Source organism: Scheffersomyces amazonensis (genome assembly GCF_036850825.1).
Source record: "Scheffersomyces amazonensis strain UFMG-HMD-26.3 chromosome Unknown RJT21scaffold_4, whole genome shotgun sequence".
Lineage (NCBI taxonomy): Eukaryota > Fungi > Ascomycota > Pichiomycetes > Serinales > Debaryomycetaceae > Scheffersomyces > Scheffersomyces amazonensis.
The window spans coordinates 350,117-374,803 of record NW_027042744.1 but is presented as its reverse complement, the minus strand read 5'-3'; the positions used below and the strand labels follow the sequence as shown (position 1 = coordinate 374,803).

The 24,687-nt window shown below is 28.8% G+C and overlaps 11 protein-coding genes across 11 annotated transcripts; 4 read left to right on the top strand and 7 right to left on the bottom strand. All coding sequences in view use genetic code 12, as the record gives it.

Annotated features, from left to right (window-relative positions):
* Nucleotides 1-27: 27 nt before the first annotated feature.
* Nucleotides 28-735, bottom strand: RJT21DRAFT_114502 (uncharacterized protein; the record flags this gene model as incomplete). The annotated part of the gene is made up of 1 exon (XM_064880251.1): nucleotides 28-735. One exon carries the CDS (start codon nucleotides 733-735, stop codon nucleotides 28-30), a length of 708 nt encoding a protein of 235 aa, XP_064737663.1.
* Nucleotides 736-2,743: 2,008 nt separating this feature from the next.
* On the bottom strand, nucleotides 2,744-4,021 carry RJT21DRAFT_5183 (uncharacterized protein; the record flags this gene model as incomplete). The annotated part of the gene is made up of 1 exon (XM_064884916.1): nucleotides 2,744-4,021. One exon carries the CDS (start codon nucleotides 4,019-4,021, stop codon nucleotides 2,744-2,746), a length of 1,278 nt encoding a protein of 425 aa, XP_064737662.1.
* A 3,417-nt stretch (nucleotides 4,022-7,438) lies between these two features.
* RJT21DRAFT_120967 (uncharacterized protein) lies at nucleotides 7,439-8,090 on the bottom strand. Its single transcript, XM_064881916.1, has 2 exons — nucleotides 7,901-8,090; nucleotides 7,439-7,750 (listed from the first exon to the last, which is right to left on the bottom strand). Exons 1-2 carry the CDS (start codon nucleotides 7,941-7,943, stop codon nucleotides 7,551-7,553), a joined length of 243 nt encoding a protein of 80 aa, XP_064737661.1. The 5' UTR covers nucleotides 7,944-8,090; the 3' UTR covers nucleotides 7,439-7,550.
* On the top strand, nucleotides 8,091-11,256 carry RJT21DRAFT_127029 (uncharacterized protein). Its single transcript, XM_064882883.1, has one exon. The coding sequence runs from the start codon at nucleotides 8,275-8,277 to the stop codon at nucleotides 10,942-10,944; it is 2,670 nt and encodes an 889-aa protein (XP_064737660.1). The 5' UTR covers nucleotides 8,091-8,274; the 3' UTR covers nucleotides 10,945-11,256.
* SEF2 (Sef2p) lies at nucleotides 10,986-13,452 on the bottom strand. The gene has a single exon (XM_064884430.1). The coding sequence runs from the start codon at nucleotides 13,076-13,078 to the stop codon at nucleotides 11,027-11,029; it is 2,052 nt and encodes a 683-aa protein (XP_064737659.1). The 5' UTR covers nucleotides 13,079-13,452; the 3' UTR covers nucleotides 10,986-11,026.
* Nucleotides 13,453-14,175: 723 nt separating this feature from the next.
* Nucleotides 14,176-14,889, top strand: SNM1 (Snm1p; the record flags this gene model as incomplete). Its single annotated transcript, XM_064884914.1, has 1 exon — nucleotides 14,176-14,889. The coding sequence occupies one exon, from the start codon at nucleotides 14,176-14,178 to the stop codon at nucleotides 14,887-14,889; it is 714 nt and encodes a 237-aa protein (XP_064737658.1).
* A 19-nt stretch (nucleotides 14,890-14,908) lies between these two features.
* On the bottom strand, nucleotides 14,909-16,829 carry RJT21DRAFT_120963 (uncharacterized protein). Its single transcript, XM_064881915.1, has one exon. It carries the CDS (start codon nucleotides 16,701-16,703, stop codon nucleotides 15,018-15,020), a length of 1,686 nt encoding a protein of 561 aa, XP_064737657.1. The 5' UTR covers nucleotides 16,704-16,829; the 3' UTR covers nucleotides 14,909-15,017.
* A 151-nt stretch (nucleotides 16,830-16,980) lies between these two features.
* On the bottom strand, nucleotides 16,981-18,974 carry HST3 (NAD-dependent histone deacetylase). Its single transcript, XM_064884431.1, has one exon. The coding sequence runs from the start codon at nucleotides 18,708-18,710 to the stop codon at nucleotides 17,259-17,261; it is 1,452 nt and encodes a 483-aa protein (XP_064737656.1). The 5' UTR covers nucleotides 18,711-18,974; the 3' UTR covers nucleotides 16,981-17,258.
* Nucleotides 18,975-19,358: 384 nt separating this feature from the next.
* SNF1 (AMP-activated serine/threonine-protein kinase catalytic subunit) lies at nucleotides 19,359-22,230 on the bottom strand (the record flags this gene model as incomplete). Its single annotated transcript, XM_064879838.1, has 2 exons — nucleotides 21,619-22,230; nucleotides 19,359-21,114 (listed from the first exon to the last, which is right to left on the bottom strand). Exons 1-2 carry the CDS (start codon nucleotides 22,140-22,142, stop codon nucleotides 19,359-19,361), a joined length of 2,280 nt encoding a protein of 759 aa, XP_064737655.1. The 5' UTR covers nucleotides 22,143-22,230.
* On the top strand, nucleotides 22,231-23,652 carry RJT21DRAFT_120960 (mRNA-binding phosphate metabolism regulator). The gene has a single exon (XM_064881914.1). The coding sequence runs from the start codon at nucleotides 22,373-22,375 to the stop codon at nucleotides 23,360-23,362; it is 990 nt and encodes a 329-aa protein (XP_064737654.1). The 5' UTR covers nucleotides 22,231-22,372; the 3' UTR covers nucleotides 23,363-23,652.
* RJT21DRAFT_120959 (putative monooxygenase) lies at nucleotides 23,653-24,617 on the top strand. The gene has a single exon (XM_064881913.1). It carries the CDS (start codon nucleotides 23,682-23,684, stop codon nucleotides 24,462-24,464), a length of 783 nt encoding a protein of 260 aa, XP_064737653.1. The 5' UTR covers nucleotides 23,653-23,681; the 3' UTR covers nucleotides 24,465-24,617.
* The last annotated feature ends 70 nt before the right edge of the window (nucleotides 24,618-24,687 follow it).

Here is a 24,687-nt window from a genome sequence, read left to right as displayed (position 1 = left end):
TTATTTCTTAATGCTAAGTGAGAGCCATCAATTCTCCTTATTCTCATTCTCACTTAAATTAAAAAGATCAGTGGTCTTCACATGACGCTGTTCAGCAATCAATCGAACTAAATCTAAAGCAATGTCTTTCAAGTCATTGTACTTTTTTAATTGCATAACATGTTTCTTTACAACAGCCTCTGGATCTTGATTGGAATCCAATTCGCTAATCAATAATGAACATTGATTCTTAATATCTATTAAATTTTGTTCTTTTAGCTGTAATCTCTGTTGTATTATTTCTGCAGCGGTAGGTTGATTTGGAGACAACAACTGCGATTCCAGGGAAGATGGTAATTCTTGTGCATTATTAATATCTGTTTGTGACCTTGGTGTATTATTTAGGGTAGGATGGTCAATATTTAGAATATTTGCAGTTTCAGGAACTGTCACTTTATTGATATTTTGTATACCTGTATTTGAATGTATACTTGAATCAGGGATTTTTGATCTGCACGAAGTGTAATTGCAACAAGTCGATATGGTTGATGATGATGATGGTGGTGGTGGTTCTATTACAGATGGTTGGGCTATGGTGAGGGATGCGCTAGGATCACTGTTTTTGGATGCTACTATTATTTGATCATTTGTTGTACATATATGTGGTGATAGTCTTGTAGACATTACTGTAGTCGATAAATTTGATTTTTCAGTAGCTTCTGCAGTTAAGGCACTTAATTGAATAGAATCATTCATTAGCTCCTATTTCAGCTAGGATAAGAATCTATAATTTACAAGATATAAAATAATTGATGATATATCGAGGAAGATTTTTAAAATATTGAAAGCAATTATTTACTCTAATATTATTCAAGTCAGCAATATTATTTTTATTAATACGGAAAAGGCGATGCAAGATATCGAGATAGACGAGTATAGCCTGACGTTGTTGTAGTTGCTAGTTATTTATTTTTAAAATACAACTTTCTGTTAGAAAGTATATTAACAATAGAAATACCAAGTTTTACCACACGACCCGTGTTACAATATATAAACGGTAAATTTGCTTTCAGGCAATAGACTTTGTTTCTGCTTAAATATCACGTTTTCAAAGTAGTGAATATCTTTGTTTTTTTATTTATGATATCAATCTGCGTACAGTTTCTATTATCACGAGGTAGCTTTGTGTCCCACTGTTGTTACTAATATTATCCTTCTAAATATCAGTCAAGCAATAATTTTGTAGCCTATTCAGGGCTTGAAGATGATGTTCTACAAATATTTTAGTATGTACCTTCACTGAATTTTTGTTATTTCAACTTATTAAAAGTCGTCGTTGACTACTTATACCAGTTGCAAAGTTTGTCGTTATGTTACTTGTTTTAGTTTTCTTTTGTTGTCTTTTTTCTTTTTCCTCTTCTTTTCTTTGTCGGTTGTCACCTGCTATTCAAATGTTCTGACAGCCAAACAAATTTATCAAATCAATTAGGCTTATTGGTGATTTAGTTTTGTGCAGTTAGAACTTATTTATGTATGGATTTCCTATTGCTGCTATACGATATTATAAAACTGCAATTCTCAAAAAAAAGTTATTATTATTTTTCAATAGTGCTAAAGCCCCTTAACCGTGTTTAAAGAATAATTGACATAAAAATTACATGTACAACCAATTAACTTTCTATAAGAAATCGAAGACATTTTACAAACTAATTATATAAATAAGGATAGATTCGAGGGGATGAGTTCTCAGCCAATTATACTTTATACTTTTCACATTTAAACTACGGGTAAGAGTTTCCACTTTTTGTATACCAAATCCCGCCTTTAAATTTAAACTGAAACCCCGTATTGGGCGATTATCTAGATTTAAGGTTATATTTTCAGCACGAGACTTTGATCAGAATTAAGTTACTCTACCCACACTAGTATTATTATAGCAATTTAAAAGTGAACTCTCAATCTTTGTGCAGTTTGTCAAAAGTTAATGCAGTTGAAATTTGCACAAATTGTGCATGATTAAATGAATACTGTACATGTGCGCAAAATATTTTAATAAGTTCATTACCTCGGCGTAAATAACGGCAGTGTTCGTAAAGCTAGTGATCGTTAACATGTGTAACAGCCCATAATGATAAACTATTAAACTCCGAGACTCAGTTCCTGATACACGAGAAAAAATGATGTCATGATACATTGTTTTGTCAGGTTCACTATGAACATTCTTAGATAAAATTCCGAAGATTTGATGGATTCATTATTTTTGTAAGTTTATCACTTTGAATTGGACATCATCTAGGAACCACAGCAATTGTAATCATTTGTTGGACACCTTAGCTGTACGGCTGCAATCTCACTTTTTATACACTGACGTATGTAAGCTGTATCCTCAATTAATTGCTGCATTAGTGATTTGCGCACAATCCCTAGACTGTTGGCAACCAACGTCTCTATTCTACCTAACTACGGTGATTCTGCTTCACAATGCAGCACTAATTTAAAAATGAAATTTGGCTATCTTCCTTACATGACTCGAAATTTGAATTATCTTTTATCATTGTTCTTTATTGTATTATTAAATGGAGCCGCCTTCCGGTAGTTAACCTTCTATTCTTTGTTGTAATAATTTAAGTTCATTGTGTAAAACTAATTACTGTGATCTGCGGTATTCTAAATTACAAATCAGGAAATTAAGATTTTCAATTTGCAACATTTGTGAATATGTAGTCTATTCGATTATATATATATATTCTATATGATTTACAACCTACGACTGCCTTCTACTTCTAGTTGAAGTACTTCTCATTATCATATGTTGCTCTGGAGTTGGCATTGAACCTAATTGTTCATTTTTTGAACTTTGGGCTATGGGGTAAGCTACGGGCGTTTGCTGCTTCTGTTGCAGATGCAGATGCTTCATATTTTTAATTGACATTGGAGTAACTCTGAAGACTTCGTTACCAATTTCTCCAAAAGAGCGAGACCTCAGCCTACTACTAGGGTTATTATATTCCTCAAACAGTCCTGGACTTAAAGTTTCAGGATATTGATTCGATACGCTTCGAGGTTTCCTATCAATGGCTTCTAAAGAAATTAGTTCATCAGCAGGGTATGGACGGAATTGGTGTTGATGGGCATATAGACCAGATGGAGAAGGAGTCCGCGACGCCTTTCTTGAATTTGGGACAGATGTCAAATGTGAATTCAAGTTGTTTATTGAATTGGAATTGGAAAGACGATGTCCCCTCTTCTTAATTGTTGTGGTTGGTGAAAGCAGAGCACTTGAATATATTTGCGGTGACGAATTAGTGGGTGGCTTCGATTCACCAGTATAATTTATAAGCTGCATCATAAAATACCTTATTAACCAAAGTGCTCTACCCGCGTAAAACGATATAGAAGATTCGAATTCGTTGTAATTGTAAGCATTCTCATTACGTGATGAATGATTTGTATGATTCTGATGTTGATTATACTGAGGTTTCGAGTTTTCAGCTCTGCTATACTTCCTTCCCAATTGCATTAAGTAATATTGTAATACTGTTCCATGTTTATTGTAATTAGCCGGTAAGGTAATATATTTTCTTAATAATGGATCTATTATTCTTAACTCAAAATTGACTAGTCTATCAGCGCCTGATATATTTGATGCTGGCTCTGCCGCAAATATCTTTGATAGTATCCATCCATTGATAATTTGCAAGTTGGAATCTTTTCCATAAAATAACCATACTTTTAATCCCGTTAAAACAAGCGCCACTAAAAATTGATCTTGTACAAGCTGATATTGAATGTACTGGATGATAATATAAAAGAGCCAGTAATTTAGAAGGAATTGCTTCGATCGTATTATTATTATTGTAGAAGTACTTGATGATGATGGCGAAGATGATAGTGATGATGATGCATTGGGGGAATTATTAGGTGATGATGTAGACAGATATGATGTGGATGCCTCACTCAATGAAAGGGATTTAATTGTAAGAGCCAACGGTATAACGGTTGTGAATGTATTAGATAGAGCGGAAATGAAAATCAGAAACATCCCCACAAGTTATTATAGTATTACAATATATGGGGAAGAATCAATGATATCCACAATAATGGAGAATTTTAGTTTTATAAATACTTTATGTTACATAGGTGCAAATATCCCATCTTACCTACACACATTGCTACAATGCACTTTTCTGTTAATACACTTCCCTAGTATGATTAAGAAGAACTCCTACTAAAAGGGTAATGGCTTCCTGCATTTAACATTCGTACATGACACTATTGAGGGTTTTTACTGAGAAGACGCTTACATAATATTACTCGACCGCAGTATTCCCGCTTATGTAAACCTAATTACTACACACTGCCTTTTTTATCAGTTTGGTACTGACCAGAACTGCAATTCGTATCTGTAGACAAGTATATCATTACAAGATAAGTTTACTTGTAGTAGGTACAACTCGTATTCTATTTCGTTCCCTTGATTGTTCTAGATGTTACATCAATATTCTACATTTCTTGTATTAGAGTACATTGCTGTAGCAGCGAGCGAAAAGAAGCGATACATTCAAATTGCAAACATAGGAGCAATTAGACTGTACAGAAGCCTTAAGCACTTAACGTCTCTCAAGACAGCTATTTAATTTGCCGTGGATTAGTTTAACACAAATTGGCAACTTATACCACATTTTGCCTAGACTTTAACACACAGGAATTTATGACGTAACTTATTTAATCTGTTATTTTGATTGGACCACAAGTAATCTAACCTATGTAAATGACCCGTTATTTAAGAATTGCATGAAGCCGTTAACTTTATGGCGCAGGCCAATCCAACTCAAATGGGAAATAATCAATCATCCAGTGTTTTAGGTGGTGACTATATCTTCAAATGACATTCACTCGTGAAAGGTGGTGGTAGTGAATGTGTATCATATACGAAATGCTTACGGTTATAAGCATGAACTTGGCGTCACTGACTCTTATTAAGTAGTGACCAAACTATATTTTGCAATTTTCTATTTGTTCAAACAATATCGCACCTTCCAAATCGGAATATCGTAATAAGCTATTAAAATTATATGCTGAAAGAGATAATACATACCGAAATTAATTCAACTTCTAACGAAGCGTACCAGTCATTTTGCAAGTACTTATTTATAGCTCATTTAACTTTGTAGTCTATAGGCTAGTCAAGAAATGAGCAAAAATAGTCAACAGTCTAGATCGCGGATTGGAGATTCTTATGCGGGTGCGACATTTCGGAGTAGCAAATTGTACTACAAAAATATTTTAAGATTTCAAAGATTTATGTTTATCAAAGATTCTAACAAACAAAATAAATAGAATTAAAATAAATATTAGAATTAAATAAATAATAGAATATATAAAAAGATAAATATGAAAATGCAAATAGAAGTAATTTGGGATTAACCAGACGTTCTATAAGTACTATATTTCGGTAATTAATCTTACCCCGGGGTGCGCCAGCGCACATCTAATTAACTAATAACCTTATTGACTAGCTATTAATTCATACATTACTACGACACACGCCTTGCTATTGATAAAAATTTTGTTTTCCGTCACTAAATAGTTATTTCCCATGTGTGCGATTTTGTGTGCGTGAGAATGTGGGTGTGCCTATGAGTACACCAGTACTCTTGAGATAGGCTCGTAAATCCTCTTGACTCCAATGTAGTAGAATAAGTCAAAGAGGAATAATAACACCAAGGGAGCAATGATGAGGATTAAAAGATGATAAGATAACTTAATGAGCCATGCTTCGATTAAATTAACTGCAGCGATAATAGTATGAATTATTCCTGATAATGATGATGAATACGATAAGACCGGAACCTGCGTGGAACTGATTATCAATGATATCATTTTAATAACTGCAAATGTATATATAAAAAAAGGACTTCTTGATAGTTTATAATGTAAATGAGCAAGTTACTATCAGTACTTCAAAGAATGAAATAAAGAAAGAAAACTAGTTCCTTTTATAAACTTACTGGCTGTTTTCAAATTTGTAATCTAACTGCAAAATGTTTCCTTCCTTATGCCCCTTGTAATTAATCCCTAACTTTTAAATTTATTTTTCATGTTACCCGGCTGTTTTCGAATTTTTTTTCTTTTTTTCTTGCTTTTGTAAAATTTTTGTTATTGTTTTTCACTTTTTGATTTGCCTTACCAAAGATGGTTTACTCGGATGTGATTCTTTATCTAATATAATATAAACTTCACAATGCTTGCTACTTTATTGCAAGTATCAGAACTCTTTTAAAGTTGCTGATCATCTCGTTTCCTTTAGACAGAAATACTTATTCAAAACAGTACTAACTAATCAGGGGATCTAATTGTGTTCCGTTATCTAACAGAACAGTAGATAAAACTATTAAAGCAACTTTAAGAAAGATATCTATTAGCACATAAAACTTAAAATGGTATGTGTTATTTTATACAATGCTCAGTAGCATTAAATATTATAATTCATTGATTTTTCATTAGTCTTAATCCTATTGTACAATAATTATTTTGAAGCAATCATATTTTTTTGATTTCTTAGCGGGATTCGAAAACTCCTTAATTTCTAAATGATGTTAAACAAACTTTACTTATCTACATTACTTGAAATAAGTTTATGAAATAACAGGTCATACTGATAAAGAAATTATTTACCACAAGAAACGATTCTTGTTGGTTATTTGGGGCGGTTCTAAGATAATATGAAAAATTAATTAAATTTAGTCAAACAAAGTTTACTAACCATAATAATTATAGACAAGGAAATTCTTAACCTACAATAATCTCTCCGTAACTAACGTTATACGTCCAATGGAAGGTTTGAAGGAGTAATCCTCCGCAGATTTACTCCACTTACAATATTATTATTTGTAATTATCATTGTTTAATGCGGCAAGTGGTACATACCCACAGACGCACAATACAAATGATCTTCCCCCTGGTTATATTTGAATAGTAAATGTGGTAAAAACAAAAAAATTGTGTATCAAAAAGGGAGATAAGTAAATTCGTACCTAGCCTAAATATTACGGCGAATTATCTCTTAAAGTTTCCCCTAACCTTTTTTTTAACTCACCCTTAATACCACATATGGAAGTGACATATTTAACAATAAAAGGCTGGAGTTATGACTATATTGGGAAAATACTCTATTTTATCAGAAATTCCTCAATAGGTCTAAACAAGCCTCTTAAACTTCCAAATTATTAACTCAATAATATAAACTATTTGATTCTGTATTGGAAACGGAATTTTCGGTCAATGGTTATTTTTTAATTAGTCTTTTAACCTGCCTTGCACTCCCACCTTCAATTTGGCCGAGCGCATTATACGCAAAGCACATATAAATCCCCTTCAGCTAAGCCAAATGCACTGCTAAGATTAGAAATTATGGCTGCTTAAATTATGTAACTACACATCACATTGATTGGCAAAGACTTTTGTTATCGCTATTATAACAATAATAATAATAATGATAAAAATAATAATAATACGTAAACATTAGATCTTATATTGTACTTAACATATTTAAATTGACCATCCTTTTACTAACCTATAGTAGCTCCATAATCACGATTATCATGTCCATCACCTCCTAAAGCAGCATAACCTTGGTGATAAGGATATTTTGATATGATGTAGAAACTATGTAATAATCCTGGTAAAAATCCTAGAATACATAGTAAGATATTAATCCAAAAATCTGCCGATAATACACCTCTTTTAACTAAAACAGGAATTGGAGGAACTATATATCACTGTTAGTACGTTAATTCTCTATATTCATTCAATTTTATTCTTTTGGTAGATATATAGAGAACACACTCCTACCTCGCCCCCTAATTACTTGTTCTCTTACTTCTCCCCTCAATTCAACTTCAATTTAAAAGATACATACGGAAGAATCCAATAAATACCAAAAACCAATCTCTTGCATGCATTGTTTGAACTGGTATATAATGTCACTATAATATTAATTTAAACAGTAAATAAAAACGATGAATATTGAAATTTGCTCGTATTTATAGTGATATCCATCGTTCCATTTTGCATGATTTAGCAATCGTAAATCTGTACCTATTTTCTTTTAGGTGCAGGCAAATGTCTTACAATCCTGTCTGTCTCCAGAGTGTCGCAAAATTCGAATTGAAAAATATGCGACATAATTTCAACCTAGTGTGAAAATTAGGTCCACCAACTAATAGTAGTGTTCCAACTTTAACCAATTCTATATCATAAAACGTATCCTTAGTGATTGCTGTACCTCCAAGAATGAAGCTCTCATTGATACCATTATTTGGTATTTTTTGTAGCGTAATAAGTTTGGTACAAGCCGTTAGTTATGATGCAGCCTTCAACAAGGAATTGATTCATTATAATCATTATCAATTCGACAATGACAAGTATGAAATAATTGATGCTAATAATGTCATTGGATTTAATGGTTTGAATCAATTTGTTAGTATTGCCACCGATGGAAATGTCAATTGGATTATAGAGGATATTAATCAATTTAATCAATTTAAAGTTGTTGGAACTTATATTTATTTATATTCCGATATATCCTCATCTATTACCATTTTGGAATTAAATTCAGGAGTTTTAGTAAAGACTATAAGAGCAAATTCAAGCAAATTTGATATTATAAATTTCTTTGATACTGGAGCTTTATTATTAAATCAGGATGGAACACTCTTGTATATTGATGATGACAAACAAGAAGTTATCGACCAACTTTCTTTAAAGAATTCTATAGGGTCAACTCATTATGAGCAATTGAATGGATTTGCCTATCTCATAATCGATAGAAACTATCTTATTAAATTAGATTCCAACAAGTCAATCTTAAATAAAGTCAGATTGAATTTAGCAAATATAAAAGAATTTAAAGATTTGACCATTATAGATGATCTTGGTAATATTTCCATAGTAAGTGATATAGATAATGAAATTATTGTTAAAAATATTGAATTATCTATTGGTGGTTTACATATAATTAATGCTAAATATTATTACAATATTGAAGGTAATAACAAATTGGTATTATATACCCTCAAAAATGATCAATTTGAAAAAGTTTGGGAGAAATCAATTATCAATACTGAAATTGATGATGTTAAGGCTATTTCATATGGATTAAGTGATTACTTAATAATTCTGAAATCTAATGGATCTAAGGAAGTACTTGATTTAACTGATTTCTTAGATCTTGATGATACATCTAGTATAAAGGAAATCAAAATTAAAGTATCTGATATTCCAAATAGAATTGATATTATTACATCTTTTGAAAATGTAATTCAATTGGTAAGTGTTAATAATAATCTTGATGGTAATATTTATGATTTACAAGATGGAAGTCAAATTAAATCTTTCAAGAATTCAGAATCTCAGCTTTTAATTAATAATGATATTTATTTAATCATTGATAAACCAGCTTCAAAAAATGCCATTAATGAAGTTAATAATTTATTACATGAAGAATCAACTTTACTCTTGAAGAATTGGATTAAAAGAGCAATTAGACATTTAAGTCAATTAGGAAGGTATGTAACTTCATTCATTACTTCTTCACATACTGATGTTCTTTCTGAAATTGAAGATGATACAGGTCTTACCAAATATGTTTTACTTTACGATAATGGATCTAAATCAATTATAGCAATTAATTCTAGTACAGGTAAATTTGAATGGAAAGCATCTGTATCTGAAGCTCCAAAGAAATTTCTTCAAGTAAATGATAATATAATTGCACTTTTCAGTACTTCTATTATTGAAATTGATCCATTAGATGGTTCATTGGTATCTAGAACCCCTGTTGAAGATGCAGTAAGTATCACTTTGGCACGAGGAAATGCTAAAAAGGATACTTTTATAATTGAGAAATCAAATTCTTTTGAAGCAATTTCTCCTATTGCTCAAGATGCATTTGCATTTAAATCAAATAGTGAAAAAGTTCAAGGTCATAAATTAGTTCATGGTGGAAGTAAATCATCAATTCAAACTTGGACTTTTCAACCAAAAGGTGAGAAAATTCTTGATGCTATTAGTAAAGATTGGAATTCAGTTACTGCATCGATTGGAACTCCATTGGCTGATAAATCTATTTTATATAAATATTTAAATCCTAATGTGATTGCAATTTTGACTGAAACTGATCAAAAACAATTAAAATTATATCTTATTGATGGAATATTAGGAACTGTTCTTGAAATATTTGAACATACAATTAATGAAGTAATTGATTTTTCCAGTATTAATTTAATAATTGATGATAATTGGGTAATCTATTCTTATTTTGTAAAGGCACCAAAATTAGAACAAAGAATTAATGTTATTGATTTATATGATACTGATAAATCTATTAAGAATGGTCCACAAGTTATTATATCATCTCATGAACAAAATTCTACAATTAATTCATTTACGGAGAAATCATTTATATTTCCTGAAAGAATTATTAATTTAAGTTCAAGTAAATCAAGTAATGGTATTACTGTAAAATCCATTACTGCTTTAACTGAATCAGGATATTTAATAGAAATTCCCAAATATATTTTAAATAGTAGAAGAATTGAAGATAGACAATTAAATCAAGAAGATTATTTAAATGATTTTAAACCACTTGCGTATGATCCAGTTATATCAATTAGTACTTATTCAGTATTAAATCATAAACATAAATTAATTACTAATAAAAATATTAAGGGAGAAATTTTAATAGTTCCAACTCATTATGAATCAACTTCAGTAATTTGTTATATTAATAAATATAATTATTTCTGTTCATTAATTCAACCATCTTCATCATTTGATACTTTAGGAAGTGGATTTGAAACAGTTAAATTATTATTAACTATGGCAGCTTTATTGGCAGTATACATTATTACAAAACCTTTAGTATCTAATAAAAAATTAAATGATCAATGGTTACATAGTTAGTTAAAAATTAAAATTAAATAAAAATTAAGTAATTTAATATTAAAATATTATTCATTAAAATGTCATTATATAATCAACTTATTTAGTTGAAAATTGACTCGTTACTTTGTATATACTGTATAAATTCACCATTTGTAGATTCGTTAACTCCGAAAACCTGCCAATTTAAATTTTGTTTATAATCTGTACTGTTATTATTGTTATCATTATTATTATTTTCATATTGATAAATTAACCAAATTAATTCATATGCTAAACTTGATACAAGATATGATTTTAATTTGTTAATTAAGAAAAATGATGGTACTATATCACCATTAGAATTAGAATTAGAATTAGTATTAGTATTAGTAACCATTTTTGACATTATAAAAATATTATCAACTTTATCAAATTTTTCTAATACTTTAAAGAATTTTGCATGTAAAAATTTCCATTCATCATTACTTGATAATATAATTCCTTTATAAAATTCATTAAATTTTTCTTTAACAAGTTTATAATCAGATATCATATTTAATATAGGAGATTTAAATACTCTTATTAATACCATAGTAGATAATTCAATTGGGAAACTATATTGAATTGGTAATTGATTAAAACTTATTGAATTTCCTTCTGAAAAATGTTCTTGATATAATGATAAAATTTTACAACAACTACTAATAATTTTAGAAATATAAATTTTATAATCCATTAATGATATATCTGATTTTGAAAATGCATATATGAAAAGTTGTAATTTTGAAAATTCAATTGAAATTTTAAGTAAATTATTTAATGTTAAAGGATTATTATTATTAATTAAAGTTCGATTTAAATCTTCAAGGATAATTTCAAACATATTAAAATTAATTAATTTACAGGTATTAATTTGATTTGGTAATAAAGTAATATTTTCATTATTATTACCAATTAAATCATTCATATTTTCATTAAGTTTAGTTTGAATAATTGAAATTTTTAATAATGAATTAATAAATTTATCACTTTCACTAGTTTTATCATATAAATCTTTATTTGAAGCTTTATTAATAATATAATCTTGAGTAAATCCATTATAATTATTATTTGATAATCCTAAATTTATTAACCAATAATTAGAATTTATATTAACAAATTTATAAATTCTTTCTCTAATTAAATTATTAAGATTAACTTCTTGTGATATATTCATTTTTGTTTTATGACTAAATTCTTCAATAAAATCTAATTTATGTAAACCAAATTGAAGTGATAAAGATTTCATTGTTGAAATAAATTTTATACATAAATTATCAGCAATTTTACTATCTAAATTTGGTAATGGCCAAGTAGTTAAAATTAATAAAGCTGATATTACATAAACTGATCTTGGAGTTTGAAACCAACATTTTTCAACCACTAATGATTTAATATGTTCACTTAAAATTGCATAATTTGAAGCCGAATTTTCAAGTGGATCATTTAAGAATGAAGTTAATATAATACACCAAAATAATAATTCATTTTCAAGTTTAAAAGTTTCTAAATTTAAATTTGGAAAGAAATTATCAGGAAATATTGGAAGAAATTTATTAAAATTAGTTTCATAATTGGAGAATAAATGATAGGCTTGTTCATATGTTAATGAAAATGATTGTTGATTTAAATTTGTTGATATTGTAAAAGTATCGAATTGATTATATGTAACATTTTTTGTTATAATTGTTACATCTTCTGGAGAACTTATACAAGATTGAATAGCACTTACAGATGGTGTTAAAGATGATCTTCTAGCTCTTTCAAGTTTTGGTAAAGTTTTATTAGTTATTAATTGAATTGTTTTACCTCTATTAATTAATGATTCAACTAATTTACTCTTTCTCGTTATTATTCTATCTAATACTTCGTTTAATTCATTTACTTCTGATGCTAATTTTTCAACCAAATCTATTGATGATCTTTCTGGTGCTTTGGTCATTAATTCTAATGTACAATTCATACTTTTCTTTGCACAATGAGAACATGGTAAAGGATTCGTTATTAAGGCATCACATTTTGTTTTATGTTTACGACATCTTGTACATGTCTTTAATACTTTAGCACCTCTTGAGGCTGCCGGTATTATTAATCTTAATCTTTGTTTCAGATGCAGTGACATTGGCATAATCATTTGAAATGATATTAATATTAATTAGGGGGTATACTATTGGGGCAGGCGATTTTAAAAGTCAAGAATTAAATGATAATGAATCAACTATACTATGAAAAATATAAATCTATTATATTAATTAGTATAATAATATTCACGATTATTCAATCGGCCTTTAAAATTTTATTTACTGATATCTTATTAGTATTTATTAAAATTGGATCATTATCCAAAAATCCTAAATAGTAAGATAGGAGTTACCTGTGCGAATTCTGGCTTAAATGATATAGTAATCAGCCTTGTACCTTATTTTATTGGAAGTTAGAATTTGGTTGTGAAATTTAATTGCATTCACTATCCCGCTTATCGGTAAACGCAGCTAACTATTAGTAATAGAAATTTCTTCAGTGGTAATTGGTCCAGAAAATTTGTTACCGATTTTCGGTGGGACAGTCGCAGCACAAAATATTTTTAGTATCCCGGTATAGCGTCTCTAGAGAGCATCCAATTAATTATTTGGAGAATATAATAATACGACACTTCCCCCCCCCCTTGTGGGATGATTATACTGCGATATTCGTTGAACAAGTAAATAATTTATATTTGTTTTCGTAATTGCGTATGTCGTCTGCTGTTATTTCTTATGAGCTATGGTACATTGTTACCAAAATTAGTATTGTATAATGAATTAAGAAATGTGGGTCTATGTTATTTATTGAAATATGACTAAATTGTATGCTACATTCTCCCTTTACGGAATACTACATTCATATATGACGAAAGTGAATAGTTTAATTAATTGCAGCATTTCAGAATAACTATAGCTTATTATGGTTGTAGGTCTGTTGCAAATGTAGAACCAATTATAGGATAAATAATGATCATTATGTTACTCAGTTTGGAAACTAGACACTCTATCATATCGTATATTTCAATAACTTTTTAAGTATGGACCTGTGTCTATAACTCCCTATTTAGTGGGTTGCAAATTTTTAACCTTTGCAAAATGGCTGTCCTCAGTCATCGCACACGACCTGCAGTATCTACAAAATTCACAGCAATATGTACGTACATAGTTCATATAACCCATATATATATATATCTTAGTTTATACCACTATGAACTTCAAAAATTCAAAGGGTCTTGATAAGCCTCTAACGGCTAATCAAATAACCAGTTTACATCTATATGAGTTAGCTCTTGCTGTACCGTTTAATCCTTTAAGTAGACAATATTCACTTTTATTTCATAAGTTTAATAATGAAAAATCAATTAACTTACCTGCAAATCCAACTATAACTCAAAGATTTTGTGTAAATTGTGGTGGTGTATTAGTTCATGGAATAACCTTATCAGTGCGCATAAAGTATCATAACAAGAAGAAAAAGAAGGTTAATAGTATCAAGGATACCAATGATGACAACTTATTGAAGAGCAGGCGATACTTACAATTCAAATGTTTACACTGCAAGCATATCACAAAGGATAAAACATTGATTGAATATAATCCCAAACAAGAGCAGGACTCGAAAACCAAATCCTCATTAGATATACCAATTATAAAATCTATATCACCAAGTCCAGTAGCGACATCCAAATCTCAACTGCCAAATGGCTTCAAAGCTCAATGGACTCCAAATAATAATAATCAAGTTAAAGCCAATATACCAAAAGAAAAATCTAATGATACTAATACTAATAGTAAATCAAAAGAAAGATCCAAGAAGAGGAAACAAAACAATTTATCAAATCTTTTACAACAAAAGAAACAACAAAAATTAAATGAATCAAAAGGTATAGGGTCATTAAATTTACTGGAATTTTTAAAATAGATTATTTAAATATGAACCATTTATAAACTAAACTCGAATTTAAATATTAGTGAATTTTAGTTTCTCTCTACTATTTAATATACATAGATACCTGGTAAATTTGTCGTTTATATTTTTTTTTTATTACCTTAACCCTTTTCTTCTGACTTATCTCGGTTATCAATACGGCAACAATATCGAATCCAACGTCTTCTTCGATAAACCTCTTTGAATCCTAAGCCATAACCTTTATCGAGGATTTCCTCTTCAGTGATTTTACTATCACTTACATGTAAATCATAAACCCATTTTTCATCATCATCAATCAGTACCAAATCTTCAATTAATTTGCATTTAACCCAAGTTTTAACATCCAAATCAAGTTCCCATTTTTGGTCTAAAAATTGCCAATTCTTTGGCGGAGTTATATCATCAATTGATATCTTTTTATGTAATCTAAGATAAGATTGTTTAATCTCTTCTATAAGTTCATCTTTAGATTTATTTTCCAATTTATTCTGTACATTCAATAAACTTGTATTGAATTTTCTTGTAGCTGTGTTGATAGTATAAATATTATTAGTAAATCCAACAAGTTTCCACATTTTAGTAGTTTTATTTAATTTTTGTAATTCAAATATTTCTACTTTTCGAAAACTTCCATCTTTAATTCTTTCTTCTTTATTATATTCAAATTCTTCTATAATATCAGGTTGATTTTCCGAAGCTATTATATAACTTAATAATTTTGTTTCAATTCTATTGGTTATTTGTAAAGCATTTAATCTTGTATCTTCTCTATATATCCATTCCATTATTTTTGATCTATTATAAGGATGAAATGCAATTGTTATTCCCCAAGTTAAAGATATAAGTAATAATTGTATTAAATATGAATTTCTAAGGAAAAATGGAATAATTTTAGGGAAAATAATTAGATTAATAGCTGATAATCCCATTAAAACAATTAATATTGCTGAAGTTAAATTTTCATCTTTAAAATATAAATAATCATTAGTTAACCATACAAAAAAATCATAAGTAGCAATATGAATCATTTGATGATTTTGTAAATCTGTAAAATTCATAACAAATTCTCTTGAAAATTCCGGAATTGGTTTAGGAACTTTACAATCATTTAATGGAACTGCTGAAGGTATTGGATTTGATTCAAAAAATGCTGAATTAAATGAATTATCAGGTGGATAAATCATAAGATAATGAGGTATGATTGTTCTTAAAATTATTATAATCATTGGAAATACAGTTAATAAATATGGATTTAAAATTATATGAGTTAAAATTAATAATACACCAATTGTATACCATTTATTTGACCAATTAAAAAATGAAATAATATTATCTATAAATATAAAAGTACTAGACATTCTTTGAGCCAATTGTCTTGAATTTCTAGACATTATATTTATTGATAATGGAGGTCGTTCCTTTTGCATGGCTAATCTTGAATTTAATACCTTAGATGTTACTGGATCATTAACATCTAATGGTAAAAGCATTGAAATAACTTTCTCAACTAATTTATCCATTAAGATAGTATTGGTAGTTGTATTTGATCCTGATTTTTTATTAGCATCATCAGAAATTCCAAGAAGATTATATTTCCAAAACGCAGTAAAATCACCTTCTGATCTTCTTTTATGTGATGTAAGATTAACACTTGATGAAGAATCTCTTTTTATACTAAAATTTGAATTTGAATTTGTGGTTGTAGTTGAAGTTGAAGTAACATTAACTTCAGTGGCTACTGGCTTACTCGGCTCAGTAGCCTCAACACTGAGAATATTCTCAAAGAAACTTGAAACCAGTTCCATCAATAACAATGATTTAACTTGTAATAAAGTGCAGGTTTCAGATTTCAGGTTCCAAACTCTCTAATGACACTTTGATTTCAATTCTTTGTATATAGTCTAATTTTAATGCTTATTTTAACCTCAGCTGTTGGGATCAGGAACAAAAAATTTTGGGGTAAATAGTGAGGGCCCGATATTGCGTGTTGGCTTTTTAAGCTTTTTCTTATAATTACTATAAATTTACGAAGAGTCCATATAGTATAGTACACTAATTGTGGTATAGAACACAGTAGTAGTACTTGAGGTGATTGTGGTGATTGTAGAAGTGATTATACTAATATAATTACTAATAACATTGGAAATATTTACTGTAAAATAATTAGCTGGTTAATTATAGTGAGCTAAGAAGTCGCAGCAATTACTGGCACCTACAGGATAATACAGCCCATAAATTTAAAATACTAATATCTTAATAATGCAAGTGGGTATATTTTTATAAACTAATATACATATTAAAAGAATGTTAAATTACATATGATTGAATTATAAATTCATGAATATCATTAATTAATGCTTTTAAACAACTTCTTGTTTAACTTGGGGTGTAGCAAGGGCTCGTAATGTAGTTTCCGAATAATCGTCATTGGCAATTTCGATGCCATCTCCATTAAAACTTGATAATGGAGTTGGTAAATCAAATTTGAGTCTTTTACGAGGTTCATCAATATTTGTAGATTTTCTTTTAAGTGCTGGTCTTTTCTTTGGTTTTGTTGGAGTAATAGGAGGAGTTAAAGCTTCCTCAATTTCTGATTCTGATGATGATGATGAAATTAAATCTACTGATTCTTTTTTCACAGCTACTTGTTTCATAGATATTGCTTTCTCGGACTTTATTTTACTTGCCTTAGATTCTTGTTTCACCCCTGATGCTTTCTTAGTTTCCTTTTTTATATTAGTCTTTTTAATGCATTTTTCTGTTTTGATAGAAGGAAGATTTTCTTTCATACCATGCTTTAATTTTTTAGAATCTAATTGTTCTTGAGTTAAGAATAAATCCGGTATTTCTTTCTTTAGTATTCTTACAAAATTATCACAATCACTTAATATTTCATAATCAATATATGAATGCCATTGTTTTGATAAAGGAGTTTTATTTACAAATACTACTTTACCTCCTTTATTATGAATTGATGTACTTAATGATTTTACAAGTTTTTTAACTCCATCAACTTTTAATGATGTACCCATAACAATTAATAAATCTGGTCCAGCTCTTAAATCAACATTTAATCCTTGTGCTAAAATATCAGCTTGAGGATGATGTTCACCATATAAAACTATATCAGGACGTAAAATTCCAACATTTCCAGTTAATCTCTTTCCTGAATATAATCTTTCTTCATATTTTTCATAACATTTATCACATTTTGGATTTAAACCACTAGCTAATTCATTTCTATACTTTTCATTCCAATCAAAATTTGAAAAACAATTAGTACAAGATAATTTATGTAAATTTCCATGTAATTGTACAACATCTAAATTTTTCCAACTTTGATTAAAAGTTTTTGATTTATCAAATTCATTTAAATTTATTCCCATATTTAAATTAATAGATTTTTCTAATGAATCAATATTTTGAGTATAACATCTTAATAATTTATTTTTATCCTTTAAAAGTTTTATAAATTTATGAGTTTCTGTTGGTTGAGCTTTTAAACTATATTGATATAATGATTCCATAAAAGTACAAAATAATGATAAAGATATTTCATCTCTAAATAATGATATATCAAATAAATCTTGACCTCTTACAATTGTTTTTGGATATTTTGATTTAACTAAATTATATAATCCATCAGATGATCTAAAATCAGGTATACCAGCATTACATGAGATTCCTGCTCCTGTTAATACTGTTGCCTTTTTAGATTTAAAAATATGTTTTATTGCTTCATTTAAATTTATAGAATCTTCACCAGATATTTCCACTCCAATCTTTTGATTTAACAAGTCTATAGTTATCATTGTTAAACCGCTGTCCTATTCTGAGATGCTCTGATATTTCTTTATCCTCAACTTCTCCTATTAGTTAATTAGAGATTCTAGAATTTTTCCAAGGCTAGATTCAGATTAGTTAATAAAAGCAAATCAAATTAATTATAATTTTATCCTTATAAACAATGGTCTATTAACAAATTTTCATTAAACTAATTACTGCAATTGCTATTTCCTTACTTTATAGATATTATATATTAGTTAACAGTTTTTCTTTCCGTACATGCACTACTTTTAATTTTATGTCTCCTTTTGTTTAATTAGTAGCACCAACGAATTACACAAAGTTCACGACATTTTAATTGTTTACATATTTTAATAATTTTTCCTAATTAGGAAGGAACTCTCTATATTAAAATCAAAACACGAATTCAATTATCATATTAAATGGGTCCAATGACAGTTACTCAAAGTTGCATAATGTAAACAGGTATACGAATAGTCGACTAAGAGAATTTCGACTGCGACTGCGACTGCGACTACGACTATGACTCCTATTCATCCAAAATTAAATATAATATTTCCCTAACAATATTTAAAATATATAATATAGTATATAGTATATGATATGAATTGATTTAATAATAAGCATTATTATTATTATAATTATTATTATCATTATGCACTCTGACTATTAACTGCCAATTCCATAATTAATCTAGTAGATAAATGTAAGAATGGATAGGCTGAAAATGAACTAACTTCATCAGCATCTTGATTAGAGAATTCATTAGAAGCTCCATCTCCAAATTGAGTTTCCCAACCATCAAATTTAAAATCTACTAAATAATTATTTGGCTCTAGTTGAAATAATTGAATTTGCATTTTCATTAAATTAGGTGCATTTTCAACTTCACATGCTTCATATTTCCACCTTACTCTAATAGTCCATAATTCTTCTTCTGTAGGTTTTGCCCATTCAGCTCCTAAATTTTTAAGTGCACGATAAATTTCTCCCATAACATCTAATGGGTATGATCTTGATCTAATACCAAAATGCCATCTAGTTTTCAGTTTTTTGGTAGATACTGGATTTATAGCTGCTTGACTATTAGTTTCCATCATATATGCTCTATGAATACTTGGTAAAGATGATGGTAAAATAGCAATTGTAGATGTTGGTAATGTTGATAAATCAGGTACAGTTGCTAAAGTTTGATAAGTAACTGATTGTTGAACACCTGGAGCAGTACTAGTTGAACTAGCAGTAAATGCTGGAGGTGGAGATGTTGATAAGAAAGAATCAATTTGATCAGCTTTTGATTTCTTTAAATCTTTTACTAATGTATGATTTTCTTTCATCAATAGATAAGCATCAAGAATTTCATTATTTTGTTCTTGTGGTGAACTACTCTTATTACATCTTTCAATAACACTAATAATTTCATCACGATCATAACCCATTGCTAATGTTAAAGCACTAATAACATCTTCATCTATATCAATCTTATTATGCTTTGTTTTAGATAAATCTGGTGGTAAAAGATAATCTTCAATATCTTTTTTAAACCATTCATCTTCCATAATTTCATGAATTGTTATTCTATTTAATGGATTAACCACTAACATTCTTGTAAGTAAATGTTTAGCTCCAGCACTTAAATAATTAGGTAATGTATATACCCCATTACTAATTTTTTTAAATAAAGCAGGAATAAATTCATCATCAAATGGTAATCTACCACATAACATAACATATAAAATAACTCCTGATGACCAAACATCAACTTCAGGTCCAGCATATAATTTACCCGAGATAACTTCTGGTGCAGCATAATTTGGTGAACCACAACTTGTCTTTAAAAAATTACCATCAGTCATTATATTTGATAAACCAAAATCGGCAATTTTAACATTTAATTGATCATCTAATAATAAATTTTCTGGTTTTAAATCACGATGAACAATTTTATGTCTATGACAATATTCAACTGCTGCGATAATTTGTTGAAAGAATCTACGAGCTTCATCTTCAGGCATTTTACCACGTTGAACAATATAATCAAATAATTCTTTACCAGCAAATTCAATAACCATAATAATTTCTTCTTTTGATTTAATAACATCATAAAGTTTAATAATATGAGGATGTCTTAATAATCTTAAATATGAAATTTCTCTTTCAACTCTACCTTGCATATCTGATTTTGCTAAAGTTTTACGATTAATAATTTTAAGAGCAACTTTTTGACCAGTAACTAAATGTTGAGCTAATTTAACTTTACCAAAGGATCCTTCACCTAATGTTTTAATAATTTGATATTTACCAATTCTATTAGCTGGATTAGCATTAGGATCTATAGGGATGGGGGATGGTTCATGATGATGATGATGATGATGGTGATGATGGGCATGTTGATGCTCGGTTGGAGCACTCTGGGTTTCCGACATTTGTATTTAAATAAATTGTATACTACAATTGACCTGTACTAAAGATCAAGATTAGTTTGTTATCTATCTAGATCTATATATATGGCATTCTTTATCAACGTTGAATTTGCTGTCCCTTTTTGTCATGACTAAATGCGTGGAGATATTGGGCACTCGTACACGACCTGCTGCATCCTTATACTTAAAATACCGTACTTCCCATATTACTCTATAAAAACTTATCTAATGACCTATACTAAATCTTCTAGTCATTCTTTCTCTACTTCTACTTCTACTTCTACTTTCACTTGGACTTCTACTTCTATTTCGAATTATCTGAGTCCTATCTTTTCCTCGTTCTCGTTCTCGTTCTCGTTTACTGTTATATCTATTATTAGAATCTCGATGCTCATGGTTTCTGAATCTATGATTTTCAGTTCGATACTGTGTTGTATCTCTAGATTCATCATTAAGTTGTCTAGATTTATGTGATGTTCCATATGACAACTTGTTACCTGTATCATCATTATTACTATTAGTGCTACTTCTATTATAATTAGTCTTAGTCTTTTTAGATTCTGTTATCTCAGGGGGTGGTATTTCTTGTAATCTTTTCTTCATTTCAATTTCAAATCTCTTTATCTCCTCTTGTTGTTTAACCTTCTTATCTAAAATCTCTTTCGGTATCCCGTCTTTATTTTCTTGAGCATCTATAAGTAATTTCCATAACTTTTCACAAAAGATCTGTGCTTCATTTTGACCTAAAAAATCAGATACTTGAGTTTGTATAGCTTTAATATCAGGATTACCACCTTCAACATTCAATAATTCATAAATATACTCTTTCACTATATCATCATCATCTAAATATTCACTAATTGATTCCAGAATCCAATCTTTTATAATTGGCAAATTAACTTTTTCAATATCAACTGAAATTTTATAACATTTTGGAAATTTCTTCAGTTTAGAATCCTTCTTATCTTGCCTCTGAAAGAAGTCAGAATCAACTTGATTTAATCTATAAGACATTTGCGGGGTCTAATTACTTATCATATAAGTGGAGTAATACATAGTTACTGATGGGAATAAATCTTGATATTTTTTACAGGTTTCTCCTACTAATCAATTTACAGGTTAAGGTGTTGCAAAAAATGTGTTAAACCCACATACATTTTATGGTATAAAAGGAGGTTAAATTATCCAATTCTAAATCTTATTATACATCTTCTGGTTTCTTTCATATCCATATATATGCTACCATGTTTGAGCCAACTTATTATGCTGAAGCATTAACTAATGCTAATCTAGATTCTGATAAATATTCATTTTCATTGACACATTCTGATAACTTAAAGACTGATTATACGTTATCAACAACCAATAATAACTGTTGTACTCCTAGGTCTCTATTAGCTATTGAATCCATTGGATTGGATAATGCTGATGTTTTTGAAGTACCTGTGGTTACTCGTAACAATATTTGGTCAAAAGATTTCAATCATGTTAGTGAATCAATTTTTATGCCATTTATTCAACCTCCCTCAAAGAACGAAGAATTGAGTTTTGATACTAATATGAATAAGGATTTTAGTTATGAACTGTTTTCATCCTTAGGATCTAATAGCTTTAGTTCAATTAAAAGTCCAATATCACCAACATTTATTTCCAAACCTTTAGCTTATTCTACAGTAGCTAGACAAGCTTTACAAGTTCCACAACGTCAACAAGATCAACAGTCAATAACACAATTTTTAACTTTTAGAAATTATAAAGGAATTATTTTTACAGTTCCAAAGAATTCTAAATTTTTTGTTATCAAATCATATAATATTCTTGATGTAACTTCATCTTTTACTCATAATATTTGGACTTCTACAGAGCTTGGAAATAGACGGTTAGATAGAGCCTTTAATGATATTAAAATTACTAGTAATCCTGATCTTGATGGAAAAATCTTTTTATTATTTCTGGTTAATTCATCTGGAAAATTTTGTGGAGTTGCAGAAATGAAAGAAAAGATTGATTTTAATAAGAGTAGTGATATTTGGGTCGAACAAACTAGATGGAAAGGAATTTTCCCAGTTGAATGGTTATTAATTAAAGATGTTCCTAATAGATATTTTCAACACCTTAAGATTCCAAATAATGAATTCAAACCAGTTACCAATTCAAAGGATACTCAAGAAGTTCCATTTGATATTGGTATTTCTATGCTAAAAATTATGTGCTCATTTAGAACAAATACTTAAAGTCCTAATAGAAAATTAACTTTTTCAACTAATTTTGCTAATTTAACTAATTTTGCTGCCAAATTCTTTTGAAATGGATATGCAATTATTATATATTCATCTTATTCATTTTAAATTATTATTCTAACTAATAGCTATAAGATATACGTGAAATTTTTCTTATTGGCTGAATTATAAAAGATCTCTTTGAATTATAAAGTGGGCTGTTGTGGTTCGATCGCAAAAATTGATAAACGAGCTATAGAGAAAAATTTCTTAGTCAAATCGTAGAACTAGAACTACAAGTATAGTATTAGAATCCCTTTACCAATTGAACTAAATGTCAATGATAAGTAAATCAAGAGTTGGCACCCAATTAGCCAAATGTAGTAGAAGTTTTACTACTTCACATTGTAGATTTGCTAAGAAGAGTAAAAAGTCTTCAGATAGTTCGGATGATCTTGAAGAAGTAGTTAAGAAATATCATGGTGAGAATGTTACATATGGAGAACTTTCAAAAGCTCAAAAGGCATATCTTGATAGAGTTATTAGAGTTGATCAAGCAGGTGAATTGGGGGCTAATTATATTTATATGGGTCAATATAGTGTATTAGCCAATAAATATCCTCATTTAAAGCCAGTATTACAACATATGTGGGATCAAGAAATTCATCATCATAATACATTTAATAAATTACAAACTCAAAGGAGAGTAAGACCATCATTATTAACTCCATTATGGAAAATTGGAGCTATTGGATTGGGTGCAAGTACTGCACTCATTGGAAAGGAAGCTGCAATGGCATGTACAGTTGCTGTTGAAACTGTTATTGGAGGTCATTATAATCAACAATTAAGAGTATTAATGAACCAATATGATTCTCCAATTTATGATAAAGAAACAGGAGAAAAATTGGCTGAAAGTGATACGAATAAAGAGATTGAAACATCACCAGAAATTGAAGATTTGAAACAAACTATTAAAACATTTAGAGATCAAGAATTGGAACATTTAGATACTGCTATACAACATGATGCTGAAAAGGCAGTTCCATATATTGTATTAACTGAAGGTATTAAATTGGTTTGTAGAGCTGCTATTTGGACTGCTGAACGTGTATGACGAATCAGCAATTGATGAAATTTATGAACGTTTATGAAAATCATTTCCATTCATTTTAGTGAATAGACTGTGGGTGTAATGAATAGATTTAAATAGAACTATTCTTTCTGTAATTAGATTTAGTACCACATATATAATATAATATAATATAATACAATATAATGTGAATAATAATAATAATTTATTTTATCGGTATATGAGTTTTCACGTGATCATAAATTAC